This window comes from Anopheles nili, chromosome 2 (assembly GCF_943737925.1).
Source record: "Anopheles nili chromosome 2, idAnoNiliSN_F5_01, whole genome shotgun sequence".
Classification (NCBI taxonomy): domain Eukaryota; kingdom Metazoa; phylum Arthropoda; class Insecta; order Diptera; family Culicidae; genus Anopheles; species Anopheles nili.
The window spans coordinates 57,885,502-57,900,317 of NC_071291.1; the positions used below are offsets into that span (position 1 = coordinate 57,885,502).

The 14,816-nt window shown below is 49.0% G+C and overlaps 2 protein-coding genes across 3 annotated transcripts; both read right to left on the reverse strand.

Moving 5' to 3' along the window:
* Positions 1 to 447: 447 nt before the first annotated feature.
* Positions 448 to 5,135, reverse strand: LOC128731753 (cleavage and polyadenylation specificity factor subunit 1). Of its 2 annotated transcripts, none has more exons than XM_053824891.1 (5): positions 4,967 to 5,135; positions 4,347 to 4,887; positions 4,019 to 4,269; positions 3,758 to 3,939; positions 448 to 3,693 (listed from the first exon to the last, which is right to left on the reverse strand). In XM_053824891.1, exons 1-5 carry the CDS (start codon positions 5,133 to 5,135, stop codon positions 496 to 498), a joined length of 4,341 nt encoding a protein of 1,446 aa, XP_053680866.1. In that variant the 3' UTR covers positions 448 to 495. The 2 variants fall into 2 exon arrangements, with proteins under 2 accessions (XP_053680866.1, XP_053680867.1); XM_053824892.1 differs by having other exon boundaries at positions 4,019 to 4,153; positions 4,336 to 4,887.
* A 7,229-nt stretch (positions 5,136 to 12,364) lies between these two features.
* On the reverse strand, positions 12,365 to 14,423 carry LOC128726767 (uncharacterized). The gene is made up of 4 exons (XM_053820596.1): positions 14,138 to 14,423; positions 13,120 to 14,092; positions 12,868 to 13,071; positions 12,365 to 12,744 (listed from the first exon to the last, which is right to left on the reverse strand). Exons 1-4 carry the CDS (start codon positions 14,342 to 14,344, stop codon positions 12,422 to 12,424), a joined length of 1,707 nt encoding a protein of 568 aa, XP_053676571.1. The 5' UTR covers positions 14,345 to 14,423; the 3' UTR covers positions 12,365 to 12,421.
* Between the last annotated feature and the right edge of the window lie 393 nt (positions 14,424 to 14,816).

The window sequence follows — 14,816 nt, forward strand, 5'->3', positions numbered from 1 at the left end:
CAAGGCGGTATCAAGAGAAACAGACGATAGAATCATCAGTTGTTGTCGGAACATGCTTTCTCTTCATTTGTTTCGACTTATTCACGTCATTGTAGCAAGTAGTTCGCAGATCAGTAGACAAAGCAGGTTGAAGTTCGCCGAGCTGGCACCCCGAGATATAGCAAATAATATACATAAAAGATGGAAAGCATCGTGCCATACTGCTTTCAATCAAGCACATTTGCACAAAAACCAAACTTTGCGATTTTCTCGTTTGCGACAGGTTTTGAGAGGCTTTTTGCTAAGCCCTGTAATATTCAATTAGTTACAAAAACGCCACAGACGCGTGTCGCTGTCGTTCATCGCCGGATTGCGTGATTCTCAACTTTCAACCCCATAGGGAAATACGCTAAAAACGTAAAAACGCTTTTTATACAACAGCTTCATGTATATATATATGTACGTATGTTTTTGCACTAGATTTTGCGGTCGGTGTGATTCCCGGGGGTGGGGTGATTAAAACGCATGCGTCACATGCTCAATCTCCATCAGATCGGAACATATTTCCTCAATCCGTGTGCCGATCTTCTTTGCCACCTCAAGCTTTTCGTTAGCCGGCAACTCGAGGAAACTCCACACCAGATCACCATCCACGACGCAGCGGCTCGGGTTGATTGGCAGCTTGCGCGTTTGTTTAATCGTCCGGTACGCCTTCGGGTTTAAACCGCACGCGTGCGGACTGTGCGTCAGCAGGACGTTCTGCAACATGAACAACCGGCGGTAGGTTTTCTCCGGCAGCGGCAACACAAACCCAATGCCACCGTCCAGCGTCGCGAAGAACGTCGTGTGCTTGTTGTCGTAGTTTAGCGTGCGCTTCATCACATCCGCCTCGTGGAAATCGCACTGCACGCGAAACATCGTGTTAACCTGCTGCCCGAGATGGTAGTCGCTTTTCCGTAGCAACCGCTGGCCACCGAACGATTCACGCGACTCCGGCTGGTACATGTACGTGATCAGGTTACACTGATCATCCGAAACGAGAAAACCCAGGTTAGCGTTGTCCACCACGTACTCCACTTGGAACACGTTCAGCGGGTGGAAGTCACGCGACACGACCGAAAGCGTCCGGTACTCCTCCTGGAAGCGGAGCAGGCTCACCGATTTGTACACGTCCGCCACGAGGATGAGCGATTTGATCGACACCATCTGATGTACGAAGATGTTCGTGTCGATGAACGCCACACCGACCAGATCGTCGTCCTTCATCTGCCACAGGTACACCTTTTGGCCGACGGCACCCACCAGAAAACCGCACACGTGTGAAATGGCCGATACCGGGCCTTTCTGGTCCTTGATGATCACCTCCTTGAATTTGTGCTTCGTGAGCGGTTTTCCCGGCTCCGGAACAACCTCGATGATGTCGTACAGCAGCAACCGCCCGCGGGACGTTATGTCCTCGCTGTAGTTGAAGTTTGTGCCAACCGCAATGTACTCCTTCAGCCCCGATCGAGCACCCTCGTACGTTAGGCTGACGTTCTTCAGCGCTATCACGTGCTCCCATTCTTCCAGGTTTATGGAAGTATCCGGAACGATCTCCCAAGCCGTCGGTGTGACGAGCACCACTGAAAACCGGTGCCCCATCGGGTACAGGAACCGTTCGCCCTTGTTTTCCTCCGTCAGTTCCTTGTCCTCGCCGTTAAACCGATAGTACTTGTTGCAGATTTCCTCCGCGTCCATCACCACGCAGTACACCTTATTTTCCCGGTGGTACACGATCTGTTTCGGGGAGCTACGCAGCGGGATCTTGCGTACTGGCCACACGGAATCGTACGATAGGTACGTCGGAAAGATGGAGATCTTCAGCTCGTAGTGTTCGTCGAAGTACAGAAACCCGTTCGGACAGTTGACGTTGTTGAACGGTGCGAACGCCTTCATGACCGTGCGTGAGTACAACCGGTGTGATCGCAGCTCTCCGTGGGCCGTTAGAAACAGGAAGTACGGCTTCTCACCGCACACGGCAACACCCGCGTACCCGGACACGTTCGCGAAGTACCGTATCATGGAAATGTTCTCGTACAGGATCTTCGTCGCGAGCAGCTGATCGTTGGTCGCAAATTCCGGTCCCTCTTCCGCCGATCCGGATGACGCCACCTTCGGGTCAAGGTTGGCTAGGTGGGATGGGACGCTTTTAAATTCTGGACAGGTGACGGTCGTCGAAAGGCGCTTGAAACGGAGCTTCAGGTGACCCTTTGCGTAGCGAAATACACGATAAATCAGCAAATCATGCTCAAGCCGGATGAAAAGCAAGGGTCGCGATCCGTAGCTTCCCAGCGCTACCATAAGAATTTCCTTTGGCAGCAGCGAAGCGGTCACGCCGAACGACGATCCGAACGCGCTAGCGGCGTCTTCCTGCGTCGAATTCTTGCCCATTGGCAGCGGAACGAACTCCATCGAATCCGACAGCACCTTGTTCCCGTTGCCAACGTTCGTTATGAGGTAGACGAGCTTCAAGTCAGGCATGGAGTAAATCTCGAGGGTGCCATTTTCACGCGCTGCAAACAACCAGTACGTGGGCTTCACCTGCTGCATGTACTTCATCCAGAAGTCAGAATTGGTTCCACTTTTGCTCGCGATCGCCATATCCGCCATGGAGGTCATTTTAAACGAGCGGCCCGACTCACCGTACAGCAAATCCTCCTCGTCTTCGATCTTCATGTGCGGTTCCGGTTTCATCGAGCCGAACCCGCTCGAATACGCGGACGCAGCGCCACCCTTGCTGAGATCGTATATGTCCTCGATCTTTTTCGTGAACAACCCCGACACGTCCCGGTACGCACTGATTGCGACCACGGCCGGTGTCGGGCTAATGGTGTTCTTGTTCACCGCCAACCGAGGCGTTCCTTTGCCCTCACGCAACGCAAGCGTTATCACGCGTCCCTGTGACGATCGCACGCACACGTACGGATCCACAATCGAAACCGATGCGAGCGGGCAACCCAAATCGATCGGGATGTTCTGCAACAGGCGCGTGCCCTGCAGCAAACGGATGGATTCCGTCGTCACCTGCACGATGAACCTATTCGAGCCAATGTTCCCCACGTGAATCGTCGGCACCATGGTTGCGAAACCCGTGTTTTCGATCTCGTTGATCTCCTCGCCCGTCTGCAACACCATCGTGCCGCTTTCCTGCGAGAGTATCATGAACGCGTGCGTCACAGGATTCTCGTCCGTTTTTCGCCCCAACGCCTCATCAAACACGGTCCACACGTCTAGGCATCCGGACAGACCGAAACTCGTGATCACCTGCGGCTTGATCGAACTCTGCAGCACACAAAGGGCGCCATTTTTACCGTGTCCACTAGAGGTGACGACCTCGACGTCGAGTTTGTTCGGTACGTACTGTACGTCCGTCTGATCCTCGATGTCCTCCTCGGACACCCGCTCGCCGACGGCCATGTGAGCGATCGGACCGATGTTGAGCACGTTATCGCACACCTCGAAAATGTAGCTGGTCAGCTGGACGGACGTTTTATACTCGCTACCGTACACTTCGAGCTCTTCCTCTTCTAGCCGGGCGCGTTTTGGTTCCTTCTCGACCGCACCGCTGTCGTCGATGGTGATCACGAGACTTTCGTCCTTCTCTTTGAACCGCAACAATAGCGAATTGCCTAGCCGCGAACCCAGGAAGAGATATTCATCCTCACAAACGCATATCTGGAAAAGGAAAGTCTATTTTACTCGGAACCAAGGAAGTCGGATATCATTCGCCAATACTTACGCAGCTCGTCAGCACACTAGCAGCCGCTTTGTTGAAGTGGAAATTTCTCACACTACGCATCGAATCGGCACAAAGCGTTAGGACATACAGCTCACCGCCCTTCAGAGACAGGACGAGCTTTTCCGGCTCAATAAAACACACCTGTGCCGCGTCCAAACTTATTCTAACGCCATCCTGTGGTTCTGTAGAATGGACAAGTAATAATTCCCCGAATAAGTATACATTTTCCGAATCCTTTTAGCGAGGTGGAATAATACTCACTCAATGGAAAACTGGTGCTATGATCGGCACTGCTGTTCAAACTAACACCGTATGGTGGAACGCTTTGGTTCAGGTATATTAAGGAGTTGACGCACATTACCAAGCAACCACCGATAGGTTTATTGATCGGTATGGCTTGGATGCAATCAAACGGGAGGCTATTGACCGTCCATATCACTGGGTGTACACGCTGCTGGATGTTAAGCGATAATGCGACCATCGTGCAGGTATCCGAGCGAACGGCGATGCGACTGCAATGATTAGGAACATAAAAACGAAACATTTGTTAATGGCTCGTAATGGATTAAAATTTTAGCTTCTTACACACCCCGGAAAAGTTCGTACTGGCTCGTAAAGAATCAGTAGCGTCGGTTCGTAGTAACCGTACAGAAACTGCACGTCGATTACGTTGTCGATCTTCTCGTCTAAATCCTTCAGCTCGATAATATAAGACGCCAGAATCGGCGTTTTCGCTACCAACTGCGTCGCGGCTTTTTTGATCGGTTTAACGTCCTGCAGTTCGATCTCGTCCAGTGAGCTGTCCTTCCGGAAAGGCAGCACAACGAGCTTCCGTCCGTACACCAGCATCACCGCGCACCGGTTGTCCGGATCGACGCGTACCATCGGTATGTGGTAGTGCCCCGTCCAGCCGCCCTTAATGTCCTCATCCTCGAAGTAGTGCAACGAGAGCGTCTTGAGGTCAAAGTTGTCCGGATCGAACTGCACCACGGATAACTTAGCATCCGGAAAGCTTATCAGCAAAGCGTCTCGTAGCGAACCAGCTAATGACACCGACTGCATGGACTTTATGTTGCCGTACAATCGGTACGATGCTACGCATTCGAGTTTCATACTAGGCGGTCGGGTGGCTGTGGCAAAGATAGACATAAACAGTCGTTAAACAACGTTCGGTTCCGGTTGCAGTGGTACGTTACAACCCATGCTTACCAGTGTATTTGTCTCTAGTGGCCGGATCGGCGTCCGGGATGACCCGGTACACTTTGAGTACATTAGCACCGCCGGTGACGAGCGATTTTTCGTTGTGATTGAAAAAATGGCACGTCAGCGAGAACTCTACCGCCGTAGCTTCGTGAGGTTGTTTGCAAAGCGAAAACATTGTGATCCGTTCGTTTACTCTGCGCAAGGTACGTTTCCTAGCGTAGCCCACAAATTTATTTCATTACCATACAAACACATCAACACAGTGGGAGGAGTATGAGCCACAATTTTACTAAGGAACTAGATATACTCAATTTAAACTAGATTATGCCCATAAAACTCTCCTCGCAAAACAAACCGGGCGGCGTGTATTTTGTCAAACCTCTTCTTCTTCTTCTTCTTATTTAAATGATGTGTCTAGCACACGATGAAGCTGATTTCTAATAAATTTTAATGGTTTTTCATACACATCCGCGAGTACGACAAACACCGTAATGTCAAGTGTTTGAAAACTCCAATGAAACAAGCTTTTATCACAAAGTTATATGAAGAAAACCACAAAGTTCTTCGCAAACAATGAATACGATCAAAACAACCGCATATAAACAAACTTTGACATCGCAAATGTCACTTTCAAAACACGTTGCCGTCAACTTCAACATCGTTTCTTTATTACAATATCTTTCGATTTGTGTAATTTTCTTTCAGTTCTTTATTATACTTTTAAGAAGACGGTGCAATAGTTAAATAAAAATAGTTCATAAATGTAATTAAAACAATTTGGGTATAATAAATTGAGTGCTCTATAGCAACATCCCTCTGGGAACAGACACGTGCTCGCTAGCGCATTTGTAGTGCTCCACGTGTTTGCATGTTTGGAACAGCAGTTTCGATGACATATTTGAAATGACGGTTATGCAATATAAGACATAATTACGATGTACTACTCTTTCGAACATTTAAATTACAATTTTGAGCAATATATTCGCTTTCACTACTCAATAAGATATTTATTGAACTTATATTATATTTATTGAAAAAAGAATATATGTATTGTGAAAAATGTATTATATATTTGATAAGTATTTCAAATCATTTGAAGTTCTAGTTATCACCAATATGTCGGTGTTCGGTTGAAATGTGAACCTATTCGACATCGATCAACGGAACTACAAGGTTCTAACGGTAAATTATTTCTTTAGCCAATCAGTGTTCAATATAACCGTATCAGTAAAGCACCGCGTTTTGTGTCGCGTGTAATATCGGTCATTATAAAGAAGTTTTTGAAAGCGAAAAGGTTATATATCATAGCAAATATGTTTGTTAATTAGTTCAAACCCTTCGACGTTTTTACTGGCTCAAAAATGTCGTTGTTCGGTAGTTTTAAAAAGTGAATCTCATCTTTATCAAGCAGCAGTGCCACAGGATCTAACGGTAAAGTCCTGACTTATGCGCGTCAGTGTTCATTTAAATCATATCCGCTTTTCGCGTCGTGTGTGATATCGGTCACTAAGATGAAGTTGTTGAAAGTGAAAAGGTTACATATCATAGCAAATATGGTTGTTAATTAGTTCAAATTCTTTGGCGTTCTAGTTGGTTAAAAAATGTCATTATTCGTTGGTTCTAAAACGTGAGTTGCGTCGATAACAAGCAGAAGAGCCACAGCGTTTCTAACGGTAAAGTTCTTACTTAAGCGCGTCAGTGTTCATGTCAGATAACTACCGTTTTTCGTGTCGTGTGTGATATCGGTCACTAAAATGAAGTTATTGAAAGTGAAAAGGTTACATATCATAGCAAATATGGTTATTAATTAGTTCAAATTCTTTGGCGCTCTAGTTGGTTCAAAAATGTCATTATTCGATGGTTCTAAAACGTGAGTTGCGTCGATACCAAGCAGTAGAGCCACAGCGTTTCTAACGGTAAAGTTCTTACTTATGCGCGTCAGTGTTCAATTAAATTATGTCAGATAACCACCGCTTTTCGCGTCGTGTGTGATATCGTGCTGCAGCATAAAGTGTTAAAAGTAAAAAGGTGGCTGAATAGCTTTTACAGTTGAAAGCCATTAACGAGAAATTCAGCTTCTTATTCCATTGTTGGAAACCGCGTGTTCATTGTGGGAGGCCATTTTGCATTCGCTCAAACGTGTACCACTTGAGCTCATCAATTTACCTCCAAATTAAATTCACCTGTGTTGTATTCTACATGAATCTGATTCGTAATTCGTTTATGTTACGAATGAATAAAAAAAATCGATTAAATGTCCTCTTATGTGCGTTCGCAACATTTACGTGCTTTATTTCTTCATTGATCCGGAACACCGTTAATTTTATTAATACCGTTATTCCTCAAAGATGGACGTCACATTACAGCTGAGCATCGGTGACGCGCGTTTACTGCACAATGCTCGTCATACGTACGTAAGGTAACGTAATAAGGTGTTTTTTTGAACCATCATACCCCTTTCTTTCGTGCCATTGTGATATTAAGTAACACCTGTCGCTTTGCCGGGTGAGCCACCCAACAAACCAACCGAGACGAAGAAAAAAGACCAGTTTCGATTAGTAGCAATTCGGTTTGCCATTTGCAAATATATTAAAACATTCTTTCGTACCCCTATTGGCATGTTGGTGTACAAATATCGTAATAATAAGTGTGGGTATGGGTGTTTTGTGTATGTATGTACATAATAAATTCATAGTCTCCTAATCATAAAATAATAGGAAGGGGGCGATAGTATCAATATATATATTTTTAAAATAGCAATAACTTTTCTTTTATAATAATCCTCACCATAGCCTACTCTGCCGGATACGTGATGGTCGAATGGAAAACAAATTTCTTATTTACCTACTGGCTAGAATGTGTTCGCATATTTTTTTTTCATGGTTTTGTTTCATATGATTGCTTATTCTATCTTCCGTGTCTCTGCGTATGTTATTTTAATATTCGTATCGCTTTATGCCTTCAGAGTTAACTTACACTTACGAACCCAGTTTTGAAATTGTTTTATTCCTCTGCTTTTTTTGTTGTTTTTGTTTTGCAATATTCCTAGTGGAGCTTCCCACCCACCTGGGAGACAGTTAAACCCTACACACGTCTCCCCCCCCCTCCCCCCACCCGACGACGCTCGTTGGTATGTGTCAATTTTTAATTGTTTCCCCCACACGAATGCGCCCCCTTCGATCGCTTTTCATCGGCTCTATTTTCTTATCGTTTTTTTTTCATCGCCAATCCATCGCACTGATCCCTTTTTTAACCATTTTTCACACGCTGCTCAGTAACAAACGCATAAATATATGTACAACTCCTAGAACAGAGTCAGCTGAACTCAACTCGGGTAAAAAGGAAACGTGCCCACACCCCCCCCCCCCCCCGCCCACGCTTAATTATAATCCGCTATTCTGTCTCGAGTGGAAGGGAATTGCTTTAACCATAATTTAAAAAGAAAAACCAATTAACTCTCTCCAGCAAAACGCACACCCTAAAACGAACCGATTTCCGAAGCGTTCGCGCTCATAGCACGCATAAATCCGAAACATGAAATCTTCTTCCTTTCCTGCCGGGATTGGGATTTGGGATTACGACATGTAACCTCGAGAGCGCTCGATTTCGCACCCTTTGTTCTTATACGCAAATACGTGCCTATTCGAACGGCAGCATTCCTTTCTTCCCGCCTAATTCCGAGGAGCTGGAAATTGCCATTTTTTTTAGCTCCCCCTTTTTTCGGTTTTGTTGCTCCCATTGGCGGACCAAATTTCATTTCTCCCCACCTAGCCGGACGACGAATTGCACGTAAATTATGAGGAGCCGTCAGTCAGTAGCATAGCTGCAGGAGCGAGAGAGAGAGAGAGAGAGAGAGAGAGAGTTGGGGGTGCAATGGTGGGGTGGTTGCTCGTTTTATGATGAGTTGCATAAACTAAAAAATAACCGCACACACACACACCCAGCACGTGCGAAAGACAAGGAGCATTGTGGGAGGGGGGGGGGGGGTGCGCCTTCGACTTCAGCTCTCTCGTTAGGCTAAGTGGCACCCACGGTGGGTTTCTCTGCTTGCCCAGGACACCCTCGACCCCTGTACCACCTCCTTGCAAGAGGGAAAAGCAACAAACGCGGAAATGACCAAAAAAAACAACCCACTCCCCCCCCCCTCGGGTGACGTGAAAAGTTACCGCGTTTGTGGAGGAGGGGGGCGTTGTTGCGCAATAGGAGGCGGAGGCGTGGGGAGGGTTGTGCTTTTTGTTGACGCCAGCCGCCGGTCCGAAAGCAGGCCAAATCCTGCGACGATGATTGTTAGACCAACTCCCCCCCCTCTTCACCTTCACCGATTGGTACGTGTTTCAATAAGCTTTACCGAATCGAACCAGTTACGGCATCGTCGATGGTTTTTTTTCTGCACTTCGAAGGAAAAAGGCAAGCCTCTATCGTGGGCAATAAAATGGGCGCGCATCAAACAGAACAAGTGTCTATGCTGGGGGAGGGAGGGCGGTGGGTGGGAAGGCTAGCACATTCACGTGCACTTTCACTTTTCATAATCGCGCCACTCCTGCTCTGCATCGCCCGTCAATAATATTCCAATCCTCAGTTCGGATGAAAAATGCAAAAGTAGTATCGAAACGAGAAAAAAAAACCAAATGCCATACATCTCCTCCCACCACAGATATGGGAGGGGGAAAAAAATGGTGGCCGGTAAAGTTCAACGACACGGAAAAAGGCTCCCCCTGGATTGGTTTTTTGGGTGGTGGTGGTGGGTATATTATTACTCTTACGGCCGTTTCGCTAATGCGCTTTCCCGCAATTGCCTACCGATAATTATTACGAATTCACGCTTTTTCAATCACTTCATTCGCCGGTAAATGTACAACACAGCGAGAGCAACGAGAGAGAATGAGTAGGTGTCATATTCGCTTGCATTAAAAGCAGCAAATTTTCGTGGTAAAGCAAATAATTATACGGTACATCACCACCGCAAAAGAGAAGGGCCTTTCGAGGACTAGTGCAGCACACTCGAAAGCCCTTCCGCGGCATCTCTAAATTGATTACCATCATCATCACACGATCGCTTCGTGTGCAATAACCAAGCAAGCAAGCAAAAACAAAAAGGAAACGCAAATTTCTCCACCACGCTATCGAAATTCCATTCGAGCGTTCGATTCGCCACCACAAACGGGGATGGCTCGCGCGCTATTAAACGGTGGAGAAGAAGAGATTATGTGTCACAAAAACAGCATCGATTTTGTTATTGGCCCTCTCTCTCTCTCTCTCTCTTTCTTTTTTGCCTGACCTACCAGACCCCAATCTGCATGATACACCGGGCGCGCTACTCTATCGTCATCAGGCAAAGAGACGAAGAGAAAGAAGAAGAAAAAACACCACCATTCACCATCGACGGAAACAACTTTCAAAAACCTCCCATCCGGTGGGGGGGGAGGGAAGAGGAGAGAAGGAGGTGATCAGACCTCGCACGGGTGGAAACAACGACGGCATATGGTTTTTGGTTTTGCAAATCGAATCGATCACCACCCGATAGTCGCGTTTGATGCAGAGACACACACACATACACACACACACGCGCGCGCGAGTACACGTCAAAGAAGAAGCAACTTTCATCTCCTTTAACAGTCGCATCAAACCGATCGAAGGCACTCGCATCCAAGATGGCCATTTCGCCCTCCCCCTCCCTACCTCTTCCCATGAACGTTTGGGTCGCGCGATTTCTATTTCGCCATCGTTTTTACACGGTCCATCTCACACCGCGCCCCAGCTTCCGCCTGCTTCGATCATCTTGCTTAAGGAAGATGCCAAAAAAAAAGCACACACACACATACACACGGTGTGTGTGTCCCATCATCAGCTTTCGTTGGCGTCGTCATCGCGTAACAAAACCCATTAAAATTCACTCCCCTCTTTCCGATTCCGCTGCACGGGAAGAGAGATGCAACACACGGCGACGCAAGACAAAAAAGCACAAATGCAACAACACCACCAGCAACAACAACAACAAAAAAACCCCTTCTTTACATGCTTCTTTACAACTGCGCGCTCCCTTTCTGTCATGTTGAGCGCGGCTGGATTCGAAAAAGCCTTACCCCGACCCCGCGGTGCGGCCATTTCAAACTGCATAAAAATTGAGCCATTGGTGTATTTGTGCAAACGAGTTTAGCCGCCTAAAACGGCATCATCGGTGACCCGTACGTCGTCGTCGTCGTCGTCCCACCAATCGCTATTATCTCGCTCGCTCGCTTGCCTTCCCGCATGTCTAACTGTTGTTTCGCGTGCGCGCACACACACGCACACACACACGCCTCTTATGCTTCTCACGATCGACGACCCCTTCCCCCCTGTTCTTCATGCCAAAATGTGGCGCGGGGCAACAAACAACGGAAGATGCCTCCGATTGATAATATGCGCGCCCTAACCACACAACTGGCCACTCGAAACTTTGCACACCTCGGCTCTCTCTTTCTCTCTCGATCTTGCTTCTGGAATGCACATACAATCTCTTCTTGTCTCGCGCTCTATCTTTCTCTCTCACTCGCTCTGTCTTCCGCTGCTACTGCTACTGCTTTTCGGTTGCACATGCTTAGAAATGATGAACACTTCACCGTCGTTTCTTCTCTTCTTCGCTACCCTTGCTTCTTTGCCCTTGTTCCGTTTTTCTTTTTCTTTCACGGCCCATCTGTGGTACGCGACCGACCACCCGTTTTTTTCCCATCTTATTATTGGCGTTACTATCGCGTTTTTTTTTGTTGTTGCGCCAAACCGTCACTTTAAAGTGCCAATTTCGAACGCGAGCCAAAAACGCGGAAGAAAACGGATGACCTGACGTTTGCAATATCATTTTCTCTCGCGCGTCCGTTTACAACGCTGCGTGCGTTTCTTCCGCCTGCTTAGATTTGTGACCGTGTTGTTTTTGTGTTTGATTTATGCGATTTTTTTTTTGCGCCGCTATCTAATGATCCAAGGCGGTTCATCATGCTTTTGCTCACCATCATGATGATGATGATGGTGCAACGGATGATGCAAAGTACCGTTTTGCCGCCCCCGCCCACACACGGGCTGGTTGGGCTGCTGTGGCATAAAAACAATAGAAGGAAAGGCGAATCAAAAAGCTGGCTCTCTCTCGCTCTCTCTCCCCCTATCCCCATGTTGTAACCTTATTGTTGTGCTTACATTAATAGTAAGAAGACGTTGAGGGTGGGGGTGGAGGGGGGGGGGTATTATTATTAAGAGGCACTACCCGCGCGCTCCCCCGCGTGCTTCCGGTTCGCTCTTCCGTTCCCCTCTCTCTGTCTCATCCCTCTTCCACAAAATGTGATTCGATTCCGTGACACGGTTCCTTCTCTCTCACTCCCATCCACCCACCCACCCTAGCCCCACATTTAGTCTACTATTATCACACTGCCACGCTCAGTACTCGAAGTAATTCCGCCATCCGCCTCCATCGAGCGCCTGCAGCAGCATTAGTTACACCGTCATCGTCAGGTAACCGCGCTGCCCGTGATGATGATGATGATGATGCTGCAGCTGGCTCGTCAGCAGCGAACCACCCGCATCCGGCCGGGTGTCCTTCTGTGCCTGGGCCGCACAGAAATCCGGCGTCGAAACCGATCGCGACAGGTTACCAAAGCTGAAGATCGACACCAGGGACGTTATCCGGTCGATGCTCTCGACGGAAGGAGCCGGCGGTGACGCAGCGGCCAGTGTCCCTTCCGCGTCCGATTGCACGTCTGTGGTGGTGGTGCTGGTAGAGCTGCTACTATTGCCGGTGCTGGTGATACTACTGGTGGCTTCCTGCGTTGTCCCATCGTCGTCCTTTTTCACTGCCGCAGGATCCGTAGAAGGCTGATTGGCAACACTTCCTCCAGCAGCAGCAGCACTACTACTACTGCTGCTGTTGCTGCTGCTGTTACTGGTGCTAAGGTTTTCCGCTTCCAACTGCTGATTAACACACTCCGAGAGCGTTTCGGCATCACCCTGGCAGATCGTGTCGTGCGGGGAAGAATAAAACTGTGGCTGCCCGTGAGGGCCAGTGAGAAGGGCAGCATTGGCGGCACGCGGTGTATCACCCGTTTTCATCCTTTTCGCGGACAACAGCGCGATCGGCAGGATACGCTCTTCATCCTCATCGTTCAGGGATGGGCGGGTGTGGGAGGACACTCCACCATCAGCCTCCTCTTGTGCCATCGTATCCGTGCCATCCCACTCACCGGTGGTCGAAGAGCGCCGTCGTTTCACAGGAACCACCAACGATATCCTGCTGTCTCCTTCCGTACGATGTCTCCGCCGACGTCGTTCCACCCTACCACCCCTATCGCTGCTGTTGCTGCCACCCAAATCGAAGTACCTCATGGCACCCTTCGAACGAACTGCCGATTCAAATTGCTGCTGCACACTTTCGGACGTTCGCTGTTCCGCCGGTGTTGTTACCGCCGCGGTCGGTGGTTTCCGCTGGTGGCAGGACAAATCCTGGCAAGTGTTTTCCTCCTCCTCCTCCTCATCGTCGTCTTCCTCTTCGTCCTCTTCCTCCTCCTCGTCGTCTTCATCAACCTCCCCACCAAAGCCGGACGCTGTCAGAAATGAGGAAAATCCACCGGAAGCACCATCCACGTCACCAGCCACGTTGTTCTCCTTATCCTCGCAGGAACTACTGCTTCCGCCGATCCACGGTGCTAGTGCCGGAAGCAGGAACAAATGCGACACGTCATGTGATCCTCCCTCGCGAGCAACCTGCCGTTCGTCCTTCACGTCATCCGGCACCACGTCCTCTTCTTCATCTTCTTCTTCCTCCTCTTCCTCGCGATCAGTTCCTCGAGCAGGATCATGCCGGCACATGTTGAGTGGCTCCAACGGCAACCCGCCAAGGGTCGTGGGCAGAATGACTTCTCCTCCTACATCACACTCCCCCCCACCGTACGCCGGTGGTGTCCCTCGAGAAGTGGCCGTCGTGCCGTCATCTTCCTCCACCGGATCCACTAGCTCGTCCTCACCACCAGGCAGCAAACAGGGATGATGATGACGTTCCACCAGCTCACCACTACCACACTTATCATCACCACCCGCCGATTCACCACCCCCGTCACAGTGAGCCGCCAAAAGGTACGCGGCAGCCGCGTTCTCCTGCATCATCAACTGTTGCTGGTGATGATGGTGATGGTGATGATGGTGATGATGATGATGATGATGTTGCTGCGCCTGCTGCTGCTGCTGCTGCTGCTGGAGATAGTGCCCGTGCACGATGTGATACGCCTCCTCCATGAAGATGTACCGAGCCTTCTGCAGCACGGTCGCAACCAGCAGGTTCTTGTGGAGTGAAACGCCACCACGACAGACGCGCGATTGCGCGATCTTCGCCAGCGAGATCCCAATCAGCCGCTGGGCTTCCGCCATCGTCTCTATCTTGGACGCCGTCTTCGTCGCTATCGCGTCCACGTCCGGTGGTGCCGTGGTGTTGGTATCCTGCTCCTGCTCTCGATGACGCCACTCGGTGTGTCTCGCGCTTCGAGACACGATCGACGCCGGTGCCCGCTTGGTGCGTATTTTGTCCGCCTTCCAACCAAACTGGGGTCACGCGAAACGGAACTACTGCTGCTGTGGTTGCGGTTTTGCTGCTCGACGACGAGGACTGCTGCTACTGCTGCGCTGCTGATTGCGGTCCGCACGGTTACACACATGCATGCACAACAAACGGGTGGGATCAAATGAAATCGAAATCACCCTCTCAATCGGCACACTTGTCAACCGCGCGCGATCACCAAACGATTGATGGAAGATCGTTTAAGATCACAAAAAACACCCGCACGAAATGATGCTCCACACTGAAGGACACACACACACGCACACGCGAGGTGATCGGAAAACA

Bases quoted from the DNA above. Each gene is read 5' to 3' on its own strand.
- LOC128726767 (XM_053820596.1), bottom strand. From the start codon at position 14,344: ATGGCGGAAGCCCAGCGGCTGATTGGGATCTCGCTGGCGAAGATCGCG. The intron at 13,072-13,119 runs GTGGAGTGTCCT...ATGAGGATGAAG, and splicing joins GGCACAAGAGGAGGCTGATG to AGCGTATCCTGCCGATCGCG. The intron at 12,745-12,867 runs GTAACAGCAGCA...CAACGCAGGAAG, and splicing joins AGCGGAAAACCTTAGCACCA to CCACCAGTAGTATCACCAGC.
- LOC128731753 (XM_053824891.1), bottom strand. From the start codon at position 5,135: ATGTTTTCGCTTTGCAAACAACCTCACGAAGCTACGGCGGTAGAGTTC. The intron at 4,888-4,966 runs GTAAGCATGGGT...TCTTTGCCACAG, and splicing joins CACTAGAGACAAATACACTG to CCACCCGACCGCCTAGTATG. The intron at 4,270-4,346 runs GTGTGTAAGAAG...TAATCATTGCAG, and splicing joins CCAGTACGAACTTTTCCGGG to TCGCATCGCCGTTCGCTCGG.